Source organism: Thunnus thynnus, chromosome 2 (assembly GCF_963924715.1).
Source record: "Thunnus thynnus chromosome 2, fThuThy2.1, whole genome shotgun sequence".
Lineage (NCBI taxonomy): Eukaryota > Metazoa > Chordata > Actinopteri > Scombriformes > Scombridae > Thunnus > Thunnus thynnus.
This window is the reverse complement of record NC_089518.1, coordinates 17,935,934-17,957,286: the sequence shown is the minus strand read 5'-3', so window position 1 is coordinate 17,957,286 and position 21,353 is coordinate 17,935,934. Positions and strand designations below refer to the sequence as shown.

At 40.0% G+C, this 21,353-nt stretch overlaps 2 protein-coding genes across 8 annotated transcripts in view; one reads left to right on the top strand and one right to left on the bottom strand.

The window, feature by feature from the left end:
- Positions 1–17,804, bottom strand: part of kiaa0825 (KIAA0825 ortholog) — a 124,647-nt gene extending 106,843 nt beyond the window's left edge. For 4 of the 6 annotated variants that reach the window (XR_010931098.1, XM_067607411.1, XM_067607436.1 and 1 more), the window contains exons 1-7: positions 17,542–17,804; positions 17,228–17,331; positions 13,854–14,006; positions 6,336–6,504; positions 5,658–5,852; positions 1,914–2,099; positions 1,373–1,697 (exon numbers count right to left, since the gene is read on the bottom strand). Coding sequence is in view for 5 of the 6 variants with exons in the window: in XM_067607411.1 (XP_067463512.1) it covers positions 1,373–1,697; positions 1,914–2,099; positions 5,658–5,852; positions 6,336–6,504; positions 13,854–13,984 (1,006 nt within the window). In the remaining variant the exon portion in view is untranslated. The remainder of the gene's footprint in view (positions 1–1,372; positions 1,698–1,913; positions 2,100–5,657; positions 5,853–6,335; positions 6,505–13,853; positions 14,007–17,227; positions 17,332–17,541) is intronic. The other 2 variants (XM_067607419.1, XM_067607428.1) reach the window with 2 other exon arrangements.
- Positions 17,805–17,907: 103 nt separating this feature from the next.
- slf1 (SMC5-SMC6 complex localization factor 1) overlaps positions 17,908–21,353 on the top strand; it is a 36,539-nt gene continuing 33,093 nt past the window's right edge. Inside the window, exons 1-7 of one of the 2 annotated variants that reach the window (XM_067607536.1) lie at positions 17,908–18,135; positions 18,589–18,700; positions 19,843–19,921; positions 20,137–20,362; positions 20,527–20,680; positions 20,982–21,110; positions 21,240–21,305. In XM_067607536.1, the coding sequence (XP_067463637.1) occupies positions 18,590–18,700; positions 19,843–19,921; positions 20,137–20,362; positions 20,527–20,680; positions 20,982–21,110; positions 21,240–21,305 (765 nt within the window). In that variant the 5' untranslated portion in view covers positions 17,908–18,135; position 18,589. The remainder of the gene's footprint in view (positions 18,136–18,588; positions 18,701–19,842; positions 19,922–20,136; positions 20,363–20,526; positions 20,681–20,981; positions 21,111–21,239; positions 21,306–21,353) is intronic. The other variant, XM_067607528.1, reaches the window with a different exon arrangement.

Below are 21,353 nucleotides of genomic sequence, written 5' to 3'. Positions count from 1 at the left end.
CCTCCGTCGCGTTACGTGATCAAACAGTCCAACTGACGCATGGCCAATTATCCTGGCTGCCTCCTCTCATCTCACGTTTAAGGAGAGGGAAAGTAAAAACCAGAGAGGGAGATGGAAAGAGAGAGATGGAGGGAGGGAAAGAGGGAGAAAAAGAAGCAAGGCTGGTGGTGTGTTTATCGAAGAATGGCAGATGTAAAAGCACTCTTCTCCCTGTTCCGCAGGGAAGCTGACATGTGCACCATTTTTGAAAAAGTAAACAATGGCTCACACACTTTAAATTTTTTTATGGTGAATCTTTACCCTCAGCAAGCCGTAAATAGGCCAATATGAAACAAACAAAGAGAATATGAGGGGAATTGAGTATCAAAAGTGACACAGTGTGTGACGGTCTGTGCTCTTCTCTTGTCTCACTGTATAACATCACTGCCTGTGCCATGACAGTGACACATACTGCATTAGTGACAAATATTAAAAGCATTTCTTTGTATTTTTTCATCTCTCAAAAGTCTCTCCCACTGTGTAACAAGGTCCAGAGAATGTTGAACCTTGCTCCACCTTGCGCCAACTCTTTCTTACCTCCCTGTTGTTCTCCCTACATGGCTGTATCACTGCTCAAAAGTAAGAGGAAGGTTAAGATGAATCAATTTCCCCTTCTCTGCTATAAGGTCCTGTTGTCTGAAGCCACCAGTGCTGCTCCACCTTTGGTATGATTGATCATTTATGATCTTAATAATAAATGAAATTGCCGTGAAGAAGACAGTAAAGATACTGTATGTTAATCAACCAAAACAAATCATTGGCCAATATGGCACAGTACATATTGCCAGGTGCATGGTGAAGAAATAAATTAACTCTGGCTTAAGCTCACTGTAAAGACAGAACTTGGATATAGCTTGGACCTTCTTGGGATCAGGGCTCATCACAGTCATAGTTAAAGTATGTGGTAAATAGTCTTTAGAAGTAGTTTCAAAAGAAACCTTGGCCCTGGAAATGCTGCTCTTCTCTTTTTGTTGGTAGAGAGGAAAGTGAGGCAGACGGGAAACAGGGCAGTAAAAAGAAAGCAATTACAATGGGAACAGCAGTTACTGACAATCACTTACAGAGGCCTTGGCTCTGGCTCAGATCACTACACACTGCAGTTGGAAAGTAACAGAAAAGTAAAAATGGAGAGTAGGGAGAGAGAAAATCGTTAGCCTTTATTGGGTAACAATAAGAAGCGGGAGGAGAAGGGGAGAAATGGAAGAAAAAAAGAGCAGTAAAGCACATCTAAATAAACTATCAATACCACAGTCTAGGAGATAGAATATAAAACAAAATGAGCAGAAAGAGTAAAATAACAGATCTAAAAAAATAAATAAAATGAGCCACATACCTACGGTTGCCCGGGACCTGGCTGAGTATTTCTTGATCTTGCTGCTGAGGGTGGTATTGTCCCTCAGGGCCGTCTCAGATTCTCTCTCCACCGTGGAGGCCAATTCCCGAGCCACAGTGCTGAGGTAGGCTGCATTAAGGAAACCCAGGATGGTGTGCGGCTCTGCTAGTCTTGGAAGGACATGGAGGTCCTCTGTGAGGGCTTGGGTTAGAGCTGGGACCACAGAGCGGAAGCCCATAGTTAGTCTGTCAAAGCCAGTCTCACTGCCTGGGCTGGAGCTCAGGGCAGACTGCAGAAGAACCACCACAGATTGGCTTCTTAGGCCCTGGATAAGTAAAATCAAAATAATATATCATTGTAAAATTACTACTGTATCATATTGGTAAAGTAAGTTCACAATGTGGATCTACAATACAAGAAAACAACATAGTTTATGAGTAAACTATGCTTGACACGCTTGCAAACATATGCATTCAAACACATTTTATTCATACAGAGAATTATGGAATATTTCACAAGATTTTTCACTATTTCAGTGTACCTGGTAATGTGTGAGCACTTCAGACTCAGGGTAAAGAAAGCAAAGCTGTTGCAGGCAGTGGATACGTTCAGTGATGGACAGAGCGGAAATTAGTCTGGGCCCAGGACTCTCTGGGCTGCGGGAAGACAGTCGGTCCAGCAGGTAGCGGCGTAGCTGGAGACGCACATCATCCCACGCCTCCTGGATCTTAAGAAAATAATCAGATGAAGGGGAAGTGCAAAAATACACAGATGATCAACAACACCACATTTATAGTAGGAGGTATCTGAATATTTCTCTTTTATCATAAACAGTGCCACTACTATTATATATATATGAGTATAGCCTGAGCAGTGCATCCTTTTGTCAATATAACTTTTTGTTATTTGTTTAATTGTTAATTTGTTTATTTAAAGGATCCACATTGGCTGATACCATGGCAATCAGCTAATCTTCCTGGGGTCCACACCTGACATATTGCACATAACACATTACATGATAAATATTAAATTGCATTAATATACATCAAAAAATACATCAATATATACATTAGTATAAAAAATGCAAACTTATTGATAAATATACATATTGGTACATAAAAAATTCAAAGCCAGTCAACACTGAACATACATTTAGGTAGAATACTAATTAGAAATCAATATATAGATGATATTTAAAAAACTGAGATTTATATAATTCATATGAAGCAGAACACGAATATTGAATACTGAATATTGAAAACTCGCACAGTTATAACTCCTACTATTCAGTCTGTCATCTGCATGCCAGTAGATGCCTCTGCATATTATTTGTGAAGGATGATTTATTTTTTACTTGGCAGATATCGAGGGCTAAATTATTCAAGTTTTTATGGCTTCATAAATGACAGTTTTTTTTCAATAAGTTATTCCTCAGTCTAGGTACCACAATCTGACCGTTACTGCCAAATCTGGTGTTGTGGTTATGTGTGTTATTGCAGTAAGCTATCTGGTTGAATAAAAATGTTGGCATCTTTGAGTTAATGGTTCAGCTGAAAAATGTGGCAATGCTCGATGAAATCCTTTGCTCAATGATGAGCCATGAGAGTGAGAGTGCAACTTTTCATTGTTAGTTCTAATAGAGCTGCCCAGAACAAGTCTAGCAGCCCTGTTTTGTATGACTTGTAATTTTACAAGATTTGTTTTGGATGCAGACAACCATACTGTTGAACAATAGTCCAGGAGGCACAAAATTAATTATTTAGAAACTTGACCCAGCATGTGTGATTGTACATCAGGAAAAAACACTTTCATGTGACTGCAATGCCTCGGCCCATTTTTCTAAAACCGTATTAATGTGCTTGGTCCATGATAGGTGACTGTCAAGGACTAGGCCCAGCAATTCAGCTTTGTCCACCTGTTGTATGGGTTCACCAGATATGGATAGCTCCACCAACCAATTTGTGTTGTGACCCAAAGAGAATACCTAATTTGTTTTGATCCAGTCATATACTATATTCAATTCACGAGACGAAACTTTATTCATGGCATGTGGTTGCTGCATAATATACAGCGAAATCATCAGCGTACATTATTATAAATTACTGTGCATTTTTCACAGCAGGGGGAAAAGTCATTAATAAAAACTGAAAACAGGAGTGGTCCCAGACAACTTCCTTGAGTTATACCACATGCTAAACTACTACAATTTGATAGACCACTGTTGTAAAAGACCTTCTGTTTTCTAGAGGAAAGATAGCTCTTCATCAAGGTAGTTGCAGATGGTCTAAAACCATAACATTTGAGCTTTTCAATTAAAATATGAGTCAAATGCGGCACTGAAATCTAACATAATTGCTTGCACTATTTTTGAGTTATCAATCTCTCTCAACCAATCATCAGTCATTTGTATGTGCTGCACAAGTCAAGTAACCCTTTCTGTATGCTTGTTGATATTTGGTAGTCAAGCTGTTGTTGTTATAGTAGTCTTTGATCTGAATATGAATAATCCTTTCCATAACCTTGCTAAGCGCAGGAAGAATACTTAAAGGTCTACTATCAAGCCCACTGAAAGGTAACTTATTATTCCTAAGCAATGGAATGATTTTTCCCTCCTTCCACAGTCTAGGATACACCCCACATAGCTGTTCAATATGTGACTTAAAGGACCTGAAATGTTATCAGCAATGATGTTTAGCACCTTGCTGTCAAGATTGTCTGTGCCTGCTTTGCCATATTCAGGAAGAGTCTTCAGCAATATCTTAACACTTCTAGCCTCTACACAGTTAAATTGAAACATATAGTTGAATTGAAACATACACAGTTGAATTGAACCAGTACCACCTAGGCTCTGCCTCAGATTGTTCACCTTATTGATAAAGAAGACATTAAAATAGTGATATCTTGGGGCTTAGTTAAAAACATACCATCTGATTCAATAAAAGAAGCACATGCATTTTTCTTCCTTCCTATGATTTCATTCAAGATATTCCAAAGTTTTTTTACCATTATGTTTAATACTGTCAATTCTTTGCTTATAATATTCTTCTTCCTTTTGTTCAGTTCAGTCACTTGGTTTCTCAGTTTACAGAATTTTAATATGTCCTCCAATAAACCTGATTTTACTGCCACCAATTTAGCTTCATCTCTGTTTCATTAAATTCTTTAGAGGTAAATCAGTCCATTGGGCTGTTTTAGTTTTAGCTGTGAACTTTTTCACAGGTACATGTCTATTAACGATTTCCATAAATATATTCATGAAAGCAGTTAAAGAAACCTCTGGGTCGTCAGCACTGTTCACACCATTCCAATCAACATTTCTAACATCCTTCACAAAGTGATCATTTGCAAATCTTTTGTATGACCATCTATATACAACTTTGGCTCTTGCTTTAGGAATTTTAGCCTTTCTACTGAGAGTAACCATATTGCGGTCACTTAAACCTTCTAGTACAGAGACTGTATTTTAGCATAGCTCAGGGACATTAGCTTATATGTGATCAGTACATGTAGAGGAAGTATGGCCTGCTTGATTTGTGAAAACTCTTGTGGGCAAGGAAACAATTTGTGATAAATTACAAGCACTAATTAATGATAATATTTTTTCTTCCTTGGGCAGTTACTGGTTATCCAGTCTATATTCATATTTCCAAGCAAATATATTTCACTGTTCACATCAGAGACTCTGTCAATCCCTTCATATAATTGAGTAAGATAGTCAGCATTAGCATCAGGAGGTCTGTAGCAGCAGCCCACCACTATTGGCTTGAGGTGGGGTAGATGTACCTGAACCCACAATGCTTCTACATCATTCAGCATGAAACCAGCACGTAGTCTAACAGGAAGATGGCTTTGTACAAACATTGTCAAAATTGTCACCATGTATATTTCTATTCCTCCTAAAGAGGGAGAAACCATTAACCAATAACTCGGAGTTCTGAATAGATTAATCTAAATGAGTCTCAGATACAGCCAATATATGAATGGAATTAGCAAGCACCAGATTATTCAAGTCATGTATCTTGTTCCTTATGCTTCAGATGTTCACATGTGCAATTACCAAGCCTTTGTTTGGGAGCTTTAAAGGGCTCAATTCCATTATTTGGGAGTAGACGCTGCCTTGGTCATAAAGTCAGAAGTGTGTAGTTCAATAACTTTTTCTGGGATTGATGATCAGCTTGTCATACCTCAGCACTCAACTGTTTAATTGCACATTAAATTAATTAACCCAATAACTAATTAAATATTGTAAGGACTCAATTGAACTGAATTAAAAATCATGTATTACCATGAATGAAGAGTCATCTCTGACTGTGTGTAACAAGTGGACGGAGGAGGCATTTAGTTGAGCATGATGAGAGGAAGACGAGGAGGAAGAAGAAGGGGTACAAGGGAAGCAGACACCACACTGGGATGACAGATTCAGCAATAGTTGCAGCGTCACCTCCTCTCTCCCCTCTTCTTCAGACCTCAGGTAATGTTGCTGAATGGAGCAGAGGAGGGATGGAAATGTTAATATCCTGAACTACCTGAAGATATGAACTGTGGACAGTGCAGTCTGAATGACAATTTTATTAGCCACACAGCAGTGCAAAACTGACCCTACGAGTCAGAATAACAATAGTTCTCATATAAAAGGTATGAAAAATGTTTGCAGCCAAATCCATTTACTAACTCCAGGGCTTGTCATGGTCTTGTGAATAAACAGTTAATTTCAATAGCTGTGTGTCAGTGCAACTAAGTAGGAAATTGAGGTTTCTCCACAAAATCAGTGCAGATTGATAAAATCGTTCGAATCAACATAACCATCATGAATTAACAGTAATCTTCATCTTAGTAAATTTCTCATTTTTGAAAAATGTCATTTGCAACTGTTTTATTATCTGCAAAATATATGGTCATCATTTGGAAAATATTCATATTATAATCATCTCCATCAGTCATTGTCATCATCCTAACATATTACCAAGCTTTTGAAGAAGTCCATGAGCTCTTGATGCCCCGTGGTAACAGGCCTAAGACTATTGGGCATTCTGAGGTTGAACCACTGCAGGCACTCTGTAGGGCTGGGCGGACGTTCCCCTGTCCGGGAATCTCCCATTTTGGCCTGAAGCTCCATCAGCTGCTGTTCAATGCTGAGTGACAAAGAGATATGTACATTGTATGAGACTATGAGCTAAAACAGTATACATTACCAAACTGGAACAGCTACTTCCAAATTTCCCTTAGATTACATTCAAACAACAAAAGAGAGGAGATAAATATGAAGCAGAAAGATGACATATTCAAGCAATTTAGTCTCACCTTTACAGTATTACTTAATAAAATTGATCACTTTTGTATTGCAACTAGTTTGAAAGAGAGCTCTTCCATCTGATGCGTGTTCCTGTTGAATTGCTAGAACTAATCTTCTCCTCCTTCCTTATCCAGACACGATCGAACAAAGTGTGTGACTATCAAGATCTACTGAGACGTTGTCCTAATTTGAAAGAAGACTCTCAAGAGATTAAATATCACCTCAGACATCAAACACACACACTGGGAAGAAAAGCACACAAAACCAGCCCCATTACAGTCACACATACACATAGACACCATATTAAAGATAGACATGGACCTATACTCCAAATCACATTTGGCCCTCACTCACTCTCATTCAGTGTCTGTATTATGAGAAGACAGATACAGAAGCATCAACTGTAATGAACACAGACATCGATATATCAGTGTGTGAGTGTGTGCTAAGCATCTGGTGTGAAGTGGCGTTACAGGCATCGGTAGGCATCTGAGACACGCTTCTTGCCGTCTCACATCTTACTCTTCCCCTTGACACACATACACAAACAGACAAACACACGCCTGCACGCATACACACACACACTCACACACACACACACACAGCTCTTTTGATTTTAACAGACAGCACCACCTATTCCGCTTCCCCCCTTAATATGACAGATTAGAAATGACATCTTTGGGCCTGACATGTTTAGTCATTTCTATGCAAATCAATGCATATATATTTGCCAATGTAAGACAGTGTGTGTGTGAGTGTATGTGTGAGTGTAGGCCTACATGACTGCATAATTAAACAAGTTATGGTGTTGTGAACAAAGCCATTGTGTTTATGTGTGACTGTGGGTTTATAAGTGGACATGTGCACAAAGCTGCATAAATGAATGGTGTGTGTGGTAGTGCATACAATAGCAGGACTGAAATTAATAATCAGATGACCAATTGCTTGATCAACAAAAATGAATTAAGAAAAGAGACTCAAGAAAATGTATGAATGATGATCAAATAATGGTACTGGGATTTTCTGCATTAAAATATCAAGATGCTTTTGTATTTCATATTACTGTAATACCTCTGTATTTTTTTGATGGCTTTTATAGACTAAATGATTAACAAAGAATTCAAATAAATAACCAATAGATAGTGATAATACTAATCAGTTGCAGCCATACATATCTGTCTCCCAAACTTGTGTGTATGTATGTGTGTGTGTGTGTGTGTGTATAGTATACATGGTACAGAGCCAAAGTGCCATTTCCCCATCAGACAGCTCATCCCCTACCGCAGGTCTATAAACTGCCTCCTGCCTGCTCCTGGGCCATGAACACATCCAGATGTCTTACAATGGCAACACATTAAATAACCGTTCAATCTGACACACTTTCGTTTCAGAGGGGAAAAATGCAAGGGGATAAAATGTTATAGACTGTTACAAACCACTATCCTGTAGACTGAACACCGCCTAATGCTATCGTTCTCTCTCTCTCTGATTATCTCTTCCTCTCTCCCTTCTTCTTCTTTAAGGCAGGCAGATGATGCATCTCACCTTATTCTCTTGACACCAACTTGGTGACTGACAGAAACCCTGATTATAAAGGTGGCTGTGTTTGATGTCAAACCATACTTGTTACACAAGTGCAGAACTCTTTCATTAAAGTAGGTCTTTATTATGTTTATTTTTTCCCCTGCCATCCCCTGCATATGTACGTATTTTTTTGTTAGTGTGCACGGTTATGCATTTGCCTGCATTCATGTATGCACGTGATATAGGGAGGATAATGCCCTGAACTTGTGACAGATTGTGTGAGTGCAGCAACTCTTAACTATACTTGCCCAAAGCTCGCTATAGCTGTAAAACACAGATTCAGCAAGGTTCAAGCATTACCAGCATGGCTCAGAACTGCTGACGGTACTGTGTGTTAAAATTAATCGACCCCCACTTTAAACAACAACACAAAGGACTGTTCAGTTTTGTTTGTGTGACCTATGACTTTGCTTTCTCTTAACAGAACAGAGCAATGACTTTCTGAGAAAAGTCAGTGGATACAGTATATTTAAAATCACAACCTCTCCTTTTTTGAAAATCACTCAAGGCAAACAAAATATAAGTGAAGAAATATAGATTTAAGAGGAAATTCAAAAGTAAGAAATGTCATAAACTGAATTATTTGCATAGATTTCTGTTTGATACCGTGTCTTGCAAAGAAATAGATGAAATGGCAGCACGTAGCTCTATGCATGTTTATAGTTGGTTCTGGGCTCCACCCCAGGACTTCACATAGACAGCAGGTTTCAAATGGGCCTCCATCTGTAACTCACTTTTCACCGACTGTCGGAAGTTCATTAAAAACAGAAAACGTAGGTAGAGTGCACAATGGATATGAATTGTGTGGTTTTTCTCTAGTTTTACCACAGAACTGAGGTCTGAGTTTAAACCGCAGCTTCCTAGCACTCCAGGATATCCACCGTTTTAGCCTCTTAGAGTCTGTGAGATGTTACAGTGGTCTTTGAACTCAATTTTGCCATATGTGGACACAACAGAGAGGTTACTGAATTGAAACCCATATGAAGCCATAGACTGAGACAGGAGGGAGAATGTCTTTTAGGCTACTCTAGCTCTGGCCCCATTCTCCATCATTTCACTCTTGCCTTCACTCAACAAAACAATGTACTCTAATGGCTACAGCAACAGTGAAGTCTTTTTTCCAGTTGCCTCTTCAGATACATTTTCAAGCCTCGCCTCCACAGTTTTCCTCTCTGTTTTCCCCCTCTTTCCTCTCTCTCTCCTCAAAACTCTTACTTTCCTAATTTTCTTTTCTTTACTCTCGCCTTTCAATTACCCCTCCTTAGGGCCATGTGCTGTAAGTTGTAAAGTCAATGTGGATGGTCTGTGTCAAGAAGTCCATCCAGCTCTCGACAATGTTGTGACCTTTTGCCCGCCAGTGTGAAAGCTACCTGCAGCCTAATCAACTTGGCAGGATTAGCTCCGAACCTGATGACTTCCACTGCCAGCAGCTCAGACGCCAAGCAAAGAGACAGAAAGAGAATGAGAGAAGAGGAAGGTAAAAATAGGTAGAATACAGAGGAGTCACAGGAAATAAAACCATTCAACTTTCTGAGTAAGGACGACAATGGACGAACCCGTAATGGCAAAAACGCCGAGGCAGAACTCAACAAAAGACCCAGAGAATGAGAAAAGAGGCAGAGGAAACTGTGAGGAAACGATTCTTTAGGCCTCTTGACAAACATGTCAATCATCTCACCCTAACTGACACACATACACACTCTTGCATTTTCACTAGTGAAGTGAAATCTAATTGTTTCTCAGACAGGTCTAGCTAGACAGTCAACACCGTAACCGCGCCCCCCCCCTCCCAAACCTTCACCACCGCTGAGAGAGAAAGGGAGCAACCGGAGGTCTTTTATTAGATATGATGGCACATTTCACAGCTCCCTGACTAACAGAAACCCAATCCCGCGATTAGTCAGCGCTTTGACGTTATCTTAAGTTCCTTGTCAGAATTAATTTAGTGTGGGTGGGCTGCTGTGGGGCTGCCTGTCTGTCGCGCTCCGCTCCCCTCCGCTCGCCTACAGGAGGTGGGGGGTTGGAGGCAACGGGGGCAGGAAGATCCCTTTCAAATAAGCCCCAGCTCTAGTCAGTGCCAAACCAGCCGCCTGAGAACTAAATATCTCCTCCATCAAAGGGCCCCATTCTGCAAGGGGAAAAGGAGTGAATGGGGTTGAATGAACAGGCTGAAAACAGATCCCGTCCTGGCCCGGCCTGTCGCCCACTTAGTGCCCTCAACCCTCAGCCCCCCGGCCCGGGCAATGATACCGGAGAACCGATACAGCTGATATACTAACTTAACACACGCGTCACGCACAGCTAAACACAAAATCAACGATATACTGTGAGGACTGCAGATCAGTATTTTTGCTCATTGAAAAGGAACCTTGCACGATAGATTTTATACTGTGGCAGGTTTTCAACTCCACCTGCTTGCACACATATGCCAAATCCTGATTATCACAGGCACTCGGTACACACACACACACACACACATACACAAAATCAAATTTAAAAGTATTGATATTGTACCCTGATCAAGATTGGCAGGCGACTAGTGAGAGCCATTTACCTTGCCAGTGTGAAACTAGAGGCCTGTCTGCAGTCTCCTGGCCTGTGCTGACACTTCATTAGAGGTCTTTTCCTGGTGGCCCACCACTCCCCAGCCCCACTCCCCCACCCAGCCCCGCACCGCACCACTGTCCCATCTGATGAAAACTAATGGATTACAGCTTTTCAATTTGGGGGAGCCAGCTCCGTTGTCAGCCTATCTTAATCTCCTCCAATTAGGAAGCAGCTCTTAAGCAAATCTCTGACATCTGAGAACTGGGAGCAGGCCAGTCACTTTGACCCATAAACAGGCTGAAGTCCTTCACGGGTGTAGGCAGCTCTGTGTCCTCCATCTCCCGTCTTCCCTTTCCTCTCCTCCACTTCCGTAATTTGTCCCAGACACTGATAAGTCAATTAGGCAACAGGTGAGTGAGCTGTGGATGTGTGTATATGTCTGCGGGCCACCCTGGTTGAGGCAAAATAGAGGCCTTGCAAGATTTTGTTTGCCTGGATGTGTCCTGACAGTGAAAGGGCTATCCTGAAGTAGTCTGGGAGGAAGTTAGCTGCAGCCTGACAGAGACACTGACCAGTGGTCCCCCACGGCGAGAGGAGGATTGCCTTATTTTTAGCCCATTCTCCATTATCTGGATGCTTTGTTCTCATAATGGTTATCCCTCTCCCATCTGCAGGAACACAAAATAACCCTTTAATGCTTAGAAAGCAGAAAAATGGCCCGGCCTTCGGTAATAAGCCTTGAATTACCTACCCAAGGGTTTTCGTTTCAAGATGTGGAATCTTCAATTATTATGTTCCCATTTAGAAGGAGGAAGGAAAGAAAGAGAGAGAAGGGGAGGGAGAGAGAGGGACAGAGAGAGGGAGGAAGGGATGAGTCCCAGACACTAATGGTGCCAGAGTGAGGCTTTGTTCACTTGCTACATTTAGCCTGTCCTTCATCATCTGCCCTCAGCCTCACAACGCTGAAAACGATAAAAGACCTGAAATATAGATTTCTCTTTCTCTTCTCTCCCCCATGTCTCCCTCTTTATCAATCTATTTGTGCTATCACTGTCTGCCATCATTGACAGACATCTATATTTCAGTCTTGAGTGACAGCAGCACTAGAAAACAGCAAATTTAAGTTGCTACACTGCATTTCTTCCATAGCACAAGTTTTTTTCTTTTCCCTGTAATTAATGAAATTGACCCACCGAGATTGAATTCTTCTTTCGGTGTATATTATTAAATACTTGGCTTTAGATTTGTAAGATAAGAACAATGTAAGATCCAAAGTTTAATGACCTCTTCATGAAAGTCAATACAATCATCCCTTATCAGCTCAAACATACATGTGAATAATCATGAACAAACAGAACACATTTACATGCACATAAAAAAAAAATATTGAGGAAAAATCAAGTTTAAGGCTGAATCAGACCATGAGCTACCAACATTACAATAATGTGGTCACTCAAAAACCCATAGTTACATACAACTAGTCACATCTCTCCTGACGCACTAGTATTTGTGTGAACAGAGGCAAGTGTATTTTCAGTGAAGTTATCACTTTTCTGACTGCTATTTTCCTGCTGTGCAAATGTGTCTGAATTTTATAAGCAGCCAAGTGTTCACCTGTGCAAACAGACTTTTTTATTCTAATTTTAGTGTCAGTTATAATCAGACTGGATATAATTGCTGCATTTTAGACGCAAGAAAATACAGCAAGAGGAATGATCTTTTCATTCATTCCTCTGCACTTCTGCCACAGTTATACTTAACCTGTATTTATAATGCATATCTATACATATAAATATCCTGCTGAAAATCTGTGTGTGTGTATATGGTCAAAAAAAATTTTTTTCCAGCAGACACGTAGTTGTGTTACCCCGGTTTCTTTGAATCCTTTACTCCGATGATGAAAATTAGGTTTCTTGTTTAAAAGACATTTAAGAAATCATGTTACTGCAGGTTCCTTAAGTGCATTTATTGTAAATTTACACAACTGAAATTAGGGGTTTCTCTCCGCTGAGAACAAACATCTCTGTTGTAAATGAAAAGTCTAAATGTTGTGATGTTTCCAACTGCAGGCATTTTCAGAGGTAATGATTTTGTCCAAGCTCACAACAGATTATATATCAACAATGTATGTGTAAATTACCCTGTGCTCTTCAAATGACTCTGGGATATGTTATCAAAAAAAAAAAAAAAATCTAAACACATAGAAATACACATACACACACACGCACACATCCACAAAGTCCAAATGGACAATACAGTCCACTGTACAAAATGTGGCTAGTCTAAGGTAGAGAGAGAGAGAGAGACAGAGAGAGAGAGAGAGAGAGAGAGAGAGAGAGAGAGAGAGAGAGAGAGAGAGAAAGAAAGAAAGAAAATAAAACAGATCAACAAAATGATGGATGCAATCTTTAATTGTGATGTCATATTTCTACTGCTGGAGCACTGCTGGTATCACTGCCATTGTAAAGAATATTACTGGTGTGGGTTTTTAAGTCATGTCAATCATGCAGATTGCACTTCACTTTTACATTATTCCTGCTGGTGTCTCTGTACGCAGTCAACATAAAGAAATCACATCTTGTTTTCCCACCTTCAGAATAAGCCATTTGTTTTCCTTTATCTTTTAACAGTAGGAAAAACAACTTCCACAGATGTGAAAATTGACATAAAGACATTACATAATTCATCAAAGTACCGACAAAGCTTTAATTATGTCTTGTCAAAGTTTTTGTTTAACATTTATTTTATCGTGCCAGTGTTGTGTTCTCTCTAAACTGCATATTGCATTCACCTGACATCCACAGAAAGAAATGGAAGTCTCCACCAAGAAATAATCTCTTAAAACATGCTGCCTTAAAAACTTCACATCCATGTCTTCTTATTTGGGGTGTCATTGTCAACTGGGACGGTTTTTAATTTCAATCTGGCTTTAACATCAAGTAAGTAAATGTAAAAGAACTGCAGGATACATGAACAAATGATTGGGAGACAAAAAAAAAAAAAAAAAAAGAGTATAACTCTAAATGACAAGTCAATGCTTTTGCTACTCTAACTGACCTGTTGGCATTGAGTCTGAGTTTCTCCTCTGTGTCCTTTAGAAGCTGTTCAAAGTCCAGCTCACTGGAAACCCCTGGAACCACCAGCTCAACAAAGGCATGGTCTTCAGGAAAATCCCCAGGCCACTCCATACTGCTCTGCAGGGAGGAAGAACTGGAGGAAGAAAAAGAGAAGTGGCCTTTCAGTATAACATGTAAAAAAACAACACATGACATGTTCCAGTTCATAAAACAAAATAATGGAAAAGACAGCAATGGTGTCAGGATTAAATCAACATTGTAGACTGACATCAAACGACTGAGATATCTGGAGTGTTGTATTATCACAGCTGTCTGTCAAGAAACAAACCACAAACACACACATACTGTACACACACACACACACACACACAGTCATATGGATTGTAATAATTTGAAATTTCCTCAAACAAGAGTCTTATTAGGAGGCAGAAATCAATTGCACCTGAAACAAAAGGAAGCTTATCATCAAGAAAAACAGTTTCCTGCCTCTCCTTCCAGTTCCCCTCCTCTTTCCCCAGAAAATCATTTGCAGTAGGAGGACCCCTGATCAAAATGCATTGCCTCAGCCTCTAACAGTTTCCACCTACTGACACTACAGTGAGTTAACACAGAAAAAAAGACAGACCAAATAAATAAACAATGAGGTGAGATGCTCTTCAGTCGAGGCTTTAAATAAACAACTCATCTCCTTACGTCTCCGCCAGAACTGAGGGCCGCCCCCCTACCCTGTGGTGCTTAACGCTCATGCTAACAGCCAATCCCACGCCAGTGCCGCGTTGCTGGGTCTCATATCAACATTGTCATCAACGCGAGTCAAGTGGAAGGTAATGGAGAGTGTCTGTGTCAATTTGGCTTTCTCACACTCCGCCTCTCACCCCTTCCTCGTCATCTGCTCTGATTTTAATAATCCCTGTCAAACTCCAAACAGCTCCCTGCACTCCGCTCGGCTTCTTCGCTGCTGCATACAGTCTGTGCCACTCTCCCTGACAGGGCAGACAGGAAGCTCAACATTCATTTAGCCTGCACAAAGGGAGGCCTGTCCAGCTGGACAAATATTATTTTCCTCCGCTGACAGCCTCACCAGTTAAGCTTGTCCTTTATTATTTCTCCCTCTCTTCTTCTCTCTTACTGTTTCCCCTCATCATCATGCTCCCTCTGCGCCACTGTCTGAGAAGGGGTCTATACGCAGCCATTGCTGAAAGGGAAGATTTTCAATCCATGGATTAGGAAACTCAACATTGTAATTATATGGGCTCAGCCAGACACTGTGTGTGTATTTTCACAAGTGTCTGTGTGTGTGCTGTCTACAACCACTAAGTGTATGCAAGACAGACAGACAGATGGACAGGGGGTCTGAATGTATACGCTGTGTGTCTGCTGGGTGTTTTCCTCCTGGTCTGCCAACATATCATCTGTTATCTTAAGCATGAGTGTGTACATTCAAGTGTGTGTGTCAGGAGTCTCCAGGCAGCACACAGGGCCTCATTAGTACTATACTTTAAATCATCCGGTCTCTATTGTCTTGTCATTAGCTCTTTACAAAGCAGATGTTGGAGGAGCCCCTGTGTGTTTCACAGTGTTGCAACAGGGACAACTGGGCCAGGCGCTGAGACGCTGCCTGCGTGTACTCTGCAGCTATTAGAACACAGTAAGGAACACAGTCACACACACACACATACATACACACACACTCACATCACTGTCCTATCTCTCTTGCTGCTGCCTGTCTACCCCAGCTAGGCTAACACACAGGCCCATTTACAGTAATGAGTTTGTCCTGAAATATTTAGCAGCACGTCCCCCAGGCCGCCGCTTTAAAGCCACTTAGAGCATGTCAAGTTAAAGTCAACATTATTTTAAAGGGGGTACCTAACAGTCTGCTGTAAAGGAAACATAATAAATTAAATAGGTGCATATTCTGAGATCACAATACTGCTGAGAACTATCTCATGCATGCCCAGGGGGGAGCATGGCTTCATTGTTACCGTGTAACCCATGTAGTCCTGCTACACTGCACTGCTTTTGACTGATTTTCTTTTTTAAAAGAAGTCCTGTCTGCTTAGCGATGGGCTTTAGTCTCATCAGATTTGATATAGTGACATTTTCCCTCAATTTAGGAGGCATTAATCCTGTTCATATGTATTGGTCACTCTTTTTCTGTACCTAAGGGAAATATGTGGGCATAACATCTTCTTAAAATATGTAGCGTAAGACTGTTCAGAAATTGCAGCGCAACAACTTGGCATCATCATAACAAATGCCTATGTGATTAGCCTACACTGAGGGAATGAATAATACATGACTTAATCCTGATATTACTTGCTGTTGCTGTTTTGTGAAATAATCATCATCATTCAACAGTATTAAAGTACCCTGAGCAATGAATCAATTACAACCACTGAAAAACAAGACAATATTGTCACACTGGAGCAGTTCATATTGTGTAGCTTATTGTCTCCCAACTGCCATGATTTCAGTAATCGTAAACCTCAACACTTATATTCTGTTGGGCAACTGGTATACATCAAATTCATACACTTAGAAGTTGGTATGGTGGTATATCCTTCACATAAGACAAAATATTTGTCAAGTACAAAAAGAAAATGAATCAATACATCATCAGCTCCAAAGATGACTGGTTCCTGCTTGGGCTGCAGCAAATTATTTTCATTTCAAGTAAATCTCAACATTATTTTGTGATTAATTGATTAATTAATTTGTCTATAAAGTCTCAGAAATTCCCAGACCCCAAGGTGAAATCTTCTAATTGCCTGTTTTGTCCAACCAACAACCTAAAGGCAAAAGGTATTTAATTAACAATATTATATAACAGAGAAAAGCAGCAATTAATCACATTCGAGAAGCAGGAGCCAGGTAATGTTTGGTATGTTCTTTCTTCACCTATGACTTAAATTAATTGATCAATTATAAAAATTGTTGTTGATTATGCATCTTCTACTGCCAAATCGGTTACTGACATTACATCATTAGGACTTGAAAATGTATTTTATTCTCATTGATAACAGTCCTTTAGAGTATCTTATGGTGTTAAATTATAATGTATAGGCAAGCAACACACCTAAAAGAGAGTGACCTTGGACTGTAGTCTGACAGCTGCTGTTTTCTAGCTTTTTGTCATGCTGGTCTTTGGCCATGTAACTAGTCAAATACAGACCTTTTAGATCACAGAAGCTTAATTCTTCGTCAAATAATTGCCACTGACTGTATTTGATTAGGTGACTTTGACGGGTGATTTGTACCTTTTAATGCTGTCGATTCACGTGGTACAACTACAACTACATCCAAGTTTTATTTTTTTTTGAGCTACCACACATGCATCTGTGTGTATCTTACCTGTCATAACATCTTTATACTCTTCTCTCGGTGAAGTGTGAATCCTTTATAGGTTGGCACAATATGAACAGCGTCATCTGCAGCCACTTATTTCTGACATTTATCTACGATACAAATGTGTAGTTATGACAAAACGGTAAAAACCAAGACAATTCCACATCAAACATGCCACCACGTCACAATAATAACTACATTCATGTGATGGATATTGAAGCATCGCTGTGACTGAACGTTAACTGAACACGGCGCTGGGCAGTTGTTGTTGTTGGCAACAGTCGTGCGGCTTCATGAGCAGCTTCTCTGTCAGAAATCACCTTTCAAATTGATCGATCCATCAGATATTCCCGTTAATCAATCAGTGCTGCATGGTATCCAGTTATTGTGGATATTTCCGGGACAGCAAGCGTCCGTGACAACAACCCGGAAGTAGCTCTATGAAAACTTCCGCTCGGTGGGAAAGTCCAATTGGCAAAGCAAATGGGGGGGAGGTAACTTTAAAGTGACGGAAAAATACGCAGCTTTTATTAATTGTAGATATCGTGTAACACAACACTTGACTTTAGAGTAATTATAATATTTTATGTCAAAAATATCGTCGATTCAATGTTGCGTATGCACACCATACATATTACTATGTGAGTGAACTTCCCTCTCCAACAAAATCATCTGTGCCGTGAAGCTGTCAACACATGGCAGTAATGGGCGGTGAACTCGATTTCACACATATAGACTATTTAATTACACTTTTGAGAGACGTCGCCGTGTGTGTCTGTTGACGAAGTTGAACGTATGTTAGGATTAAGGAATCTAACACGCACTCATACACAGGAAACATTGGATGTCGCTGTCAGAGTTTTGGCGCGCCAGCTCGTCACTGGAAGAACACAGTCATCGGTGGCATGAGAGAGGTATCTGATCGATCAGCTGTGTTTAAGCAACTGGAAATCAAATTCTCATAAAGTGAACACGACACAACGCCGATTTGTGCTCATTCAGTCAACTGTGAGCCAGACTGTATAGCCATATGGGTGTCTATGTCAAGCAATTATGGCAGAAAGTTTTAGTATACCCTTATTTTGTTTTACATGCAAGTAACTTTTCTCAAACTTTGTAATTATGTTGGCTCAGACAAATTACCCCCCCCCCTTAACCAAAAGTAACATAATGTGTCATGATGTGTAGTGCAGATCTTCCTGCTTTTCCAATACTGTTAATTAGTAGTGAGAGTACATAGTCAAGTAGTAGTCAAACAAGACTTGCAGCATTATTTTCTCAACTGCAGGGAATGACCTTAACTTACTCAACTTGTAATTTGCATATAATAGACTGGAAACTCCTCTTCTCTTCATTTTCTTCTTCAGGATGGAGAGCTGCACACATGTCTTCCAAATCTCTGGGATCAAGAACCGTGATAAGAAGAGAGTTTTGGTTCAGGGGATCCAGCAGCTGGGTGGAAGATACATTGGTGGCTCAGTGAGTAGAGATCGACATCTTTCAAAAAAAATAAAAATAAAATTGTAGGATCTTCATTTTTTTTTTCTGACATATATAATAATTATTCAGTCTAAAGATTCCCTACTATAGCCCAGAGTGAGAGTCTTAAAAGTAAACCAAGCAACCTTGAAAACCAAGCAAACCTTTGCATTTTAAAGAACCAGCAAATGTTCATATTTTTTTCTTCTTCTTAAATGATGAATTTCATAAATCTTGTATAAAAACTCAATCCAATTAATGTTCTGTTCAATTAATCCATCCACAGTCAGGCATTAGATCTGTCTACTACATGGAGCCCTAGGCAGGTTGTCTTGTTAATAGCCAGCCTACGGGGCTAAATCTACTTTTAAGCCCTGAGACTTTGAATCTCCTTTGAATTCCAACTGCAGCCACTTCCTGTGAAAGCTTTTGATTATATTACATTATATTACTGACTGTATATGCTTAATAATATGAGACAGCAGGGATGAGCTACATTCATTCACATGGACAGTATGGTAAACATAGAGAAAAAATTGTCTCTGACAGCAGTTCCTTTTTGACCTTGTGTCTGTCAAGTAGATGTGTTCACACTGAGAGAGACCTCTTTGTGCTTAATGCTGTAGTTTCTACAGCTGATGGATTACTGTAAAGTGTTTCTGATAGTTCTTTGGGATTTAAAGTTTTAGTTCATCATGTGGTCTTTGAAAAGGTTAGTCTAGTGTTAGATGATGTAGGTGATGTAAATCGGCCCTTCTGTCTTGTACTTAAAGTTTTAAATTACAGTATTATTCCCACATGTATGGCTGGGTGATAATTTAATTATTATTCATTAATGTTTAGTGAATTTATTTGTTATTTTATACAAATTCTGTTGTCCAAATGAATGACTCAAAGCCAACTGTAATTATAACTAACAAAATAAGTTATTAATACACATGAAGAGTACTGTCTAGAATAATACACAACAGTGAAAAACAGTTCATTTATCAGCTCATTTATCAGTTGGATTATTTAATTTTTATTTGATCCATATCACTCAAGTCTCTCCCAGAGACATGATTTTTCTTTAAAAAGTGAAATCCACCTCTGGTTTTTAGTGTGTAACATTTTCATATACTGATGCAATGATTATCTTCCAGGTCTATCAGGACATCAGCACCCATCTCATAATCCCTCAGGTTTTGTCCAGCGAGAAGTTTTTGGCAGCCTGTGCTGCAGGTCAGTCATAATGATTCTGATTATTATGATGATTCAAAAATAAGTCATATTTGATTAGCCTAATTATACTCAGATCACTCATCTAACTGAGCTACTTACAGCACTTCACCGTAGCTCTCCTTTTTTTTTAAGTCTCAGGATTGACTCAACCCTAGTTCATTTGATTTTTGCCTCATCTTGCCTCATCACTGTTTTTGCTGCTTCTCTCCTACCAGGAAAGTGGGTTGTGACTCCAGACTATGTTTTGGACAGTGTTAAGAATGGCTCCTGGCTCGCAGAGGGACCCTATGAGGTGGCCATTTCCACAGGTGCCACATCCACCTTCTACCCTGTCAGACAGTGGAGGGAGAAGGTGGCCAGTGGAAAACTAACAGGGGCCTTCCAGGGCTGGAGGGTTCTTCTTAAGATCCAAGAGCCCACTCGCAGGGCCATGTTCAAACGGTGAGGTGACACACAAAAATGCTATATCACCAGTGTTGAGTAAGTTAACTGACTATTCTAAACATTTAGACAATCTGATAATCATTCTGTCAATGAACACCAATGAGGGAGAAAATTTGTTGCAAGATATGATTATAAATTAATTGTAATTTAATTTTTCCCAGGCTCCTAAAAGCTGGCAGGGCCAAAGTATACCGCTGTCCTCCTCCCTCTCATGCTTCCATCACTCATGTCATGGCTAAACCTGTTACAGAGGACTCAGACTCCCATAATGCTCCTTGCTATCCTGTAAGCCACATCGTCCAGTACCTTTTTGGGGTAAGTAAGTCTGAGAGAAGGATTTAACACTGGATTGGCCTGCTTCAATGTTATGGCCTGAAGTGATTATCAGGAGTCATTATGTTATTCTTTTTTAATTTTTCCATTCAATTTTAAATATCATCTGTGGTCAGTCATACAGTATGTGCAGTTAGCACTCGAGCCTTAACGGCTTTAATTTGTTCTTGCTCATGATCAGTTTCTCAAACATGTTATTTAAAGCTTTTAAAACGTAGGAATAAAGGTTTGAAAATCTTGTTTAAAAGTCTTTAACAATCAGCCTTTTTTTTCTCTTTGGCAGAGCAATTGTGTGGATATGAATTTCAAAGTAATGAATGATCTCCCAGCTGAGACAAAGGAAGCCAGTTTTATTGATGTTGACTTCTCCAAGCTGGAGATGGAGCTCAGGGACTATGTCATCAAACAGCAGGTGTGTGCGTTACAGAAAAGCACTAAAGCGTGATTTCAAATCATCTGGTCTACTTTCATGGTCACTTAAATGGGCTGCATTAGCTGCATTATACATATTTGACACTGTTAATGGGGTCTTTTTCTTTAGGGCCGGCCGAGACTGTGCTTCCTTGAATTTCTGGGTTACCATGACCCCCACCGTCCACAGTCACAGGTAGACGTGCATACATACTGTACCCACCCCCCATCCTTGATCACTACT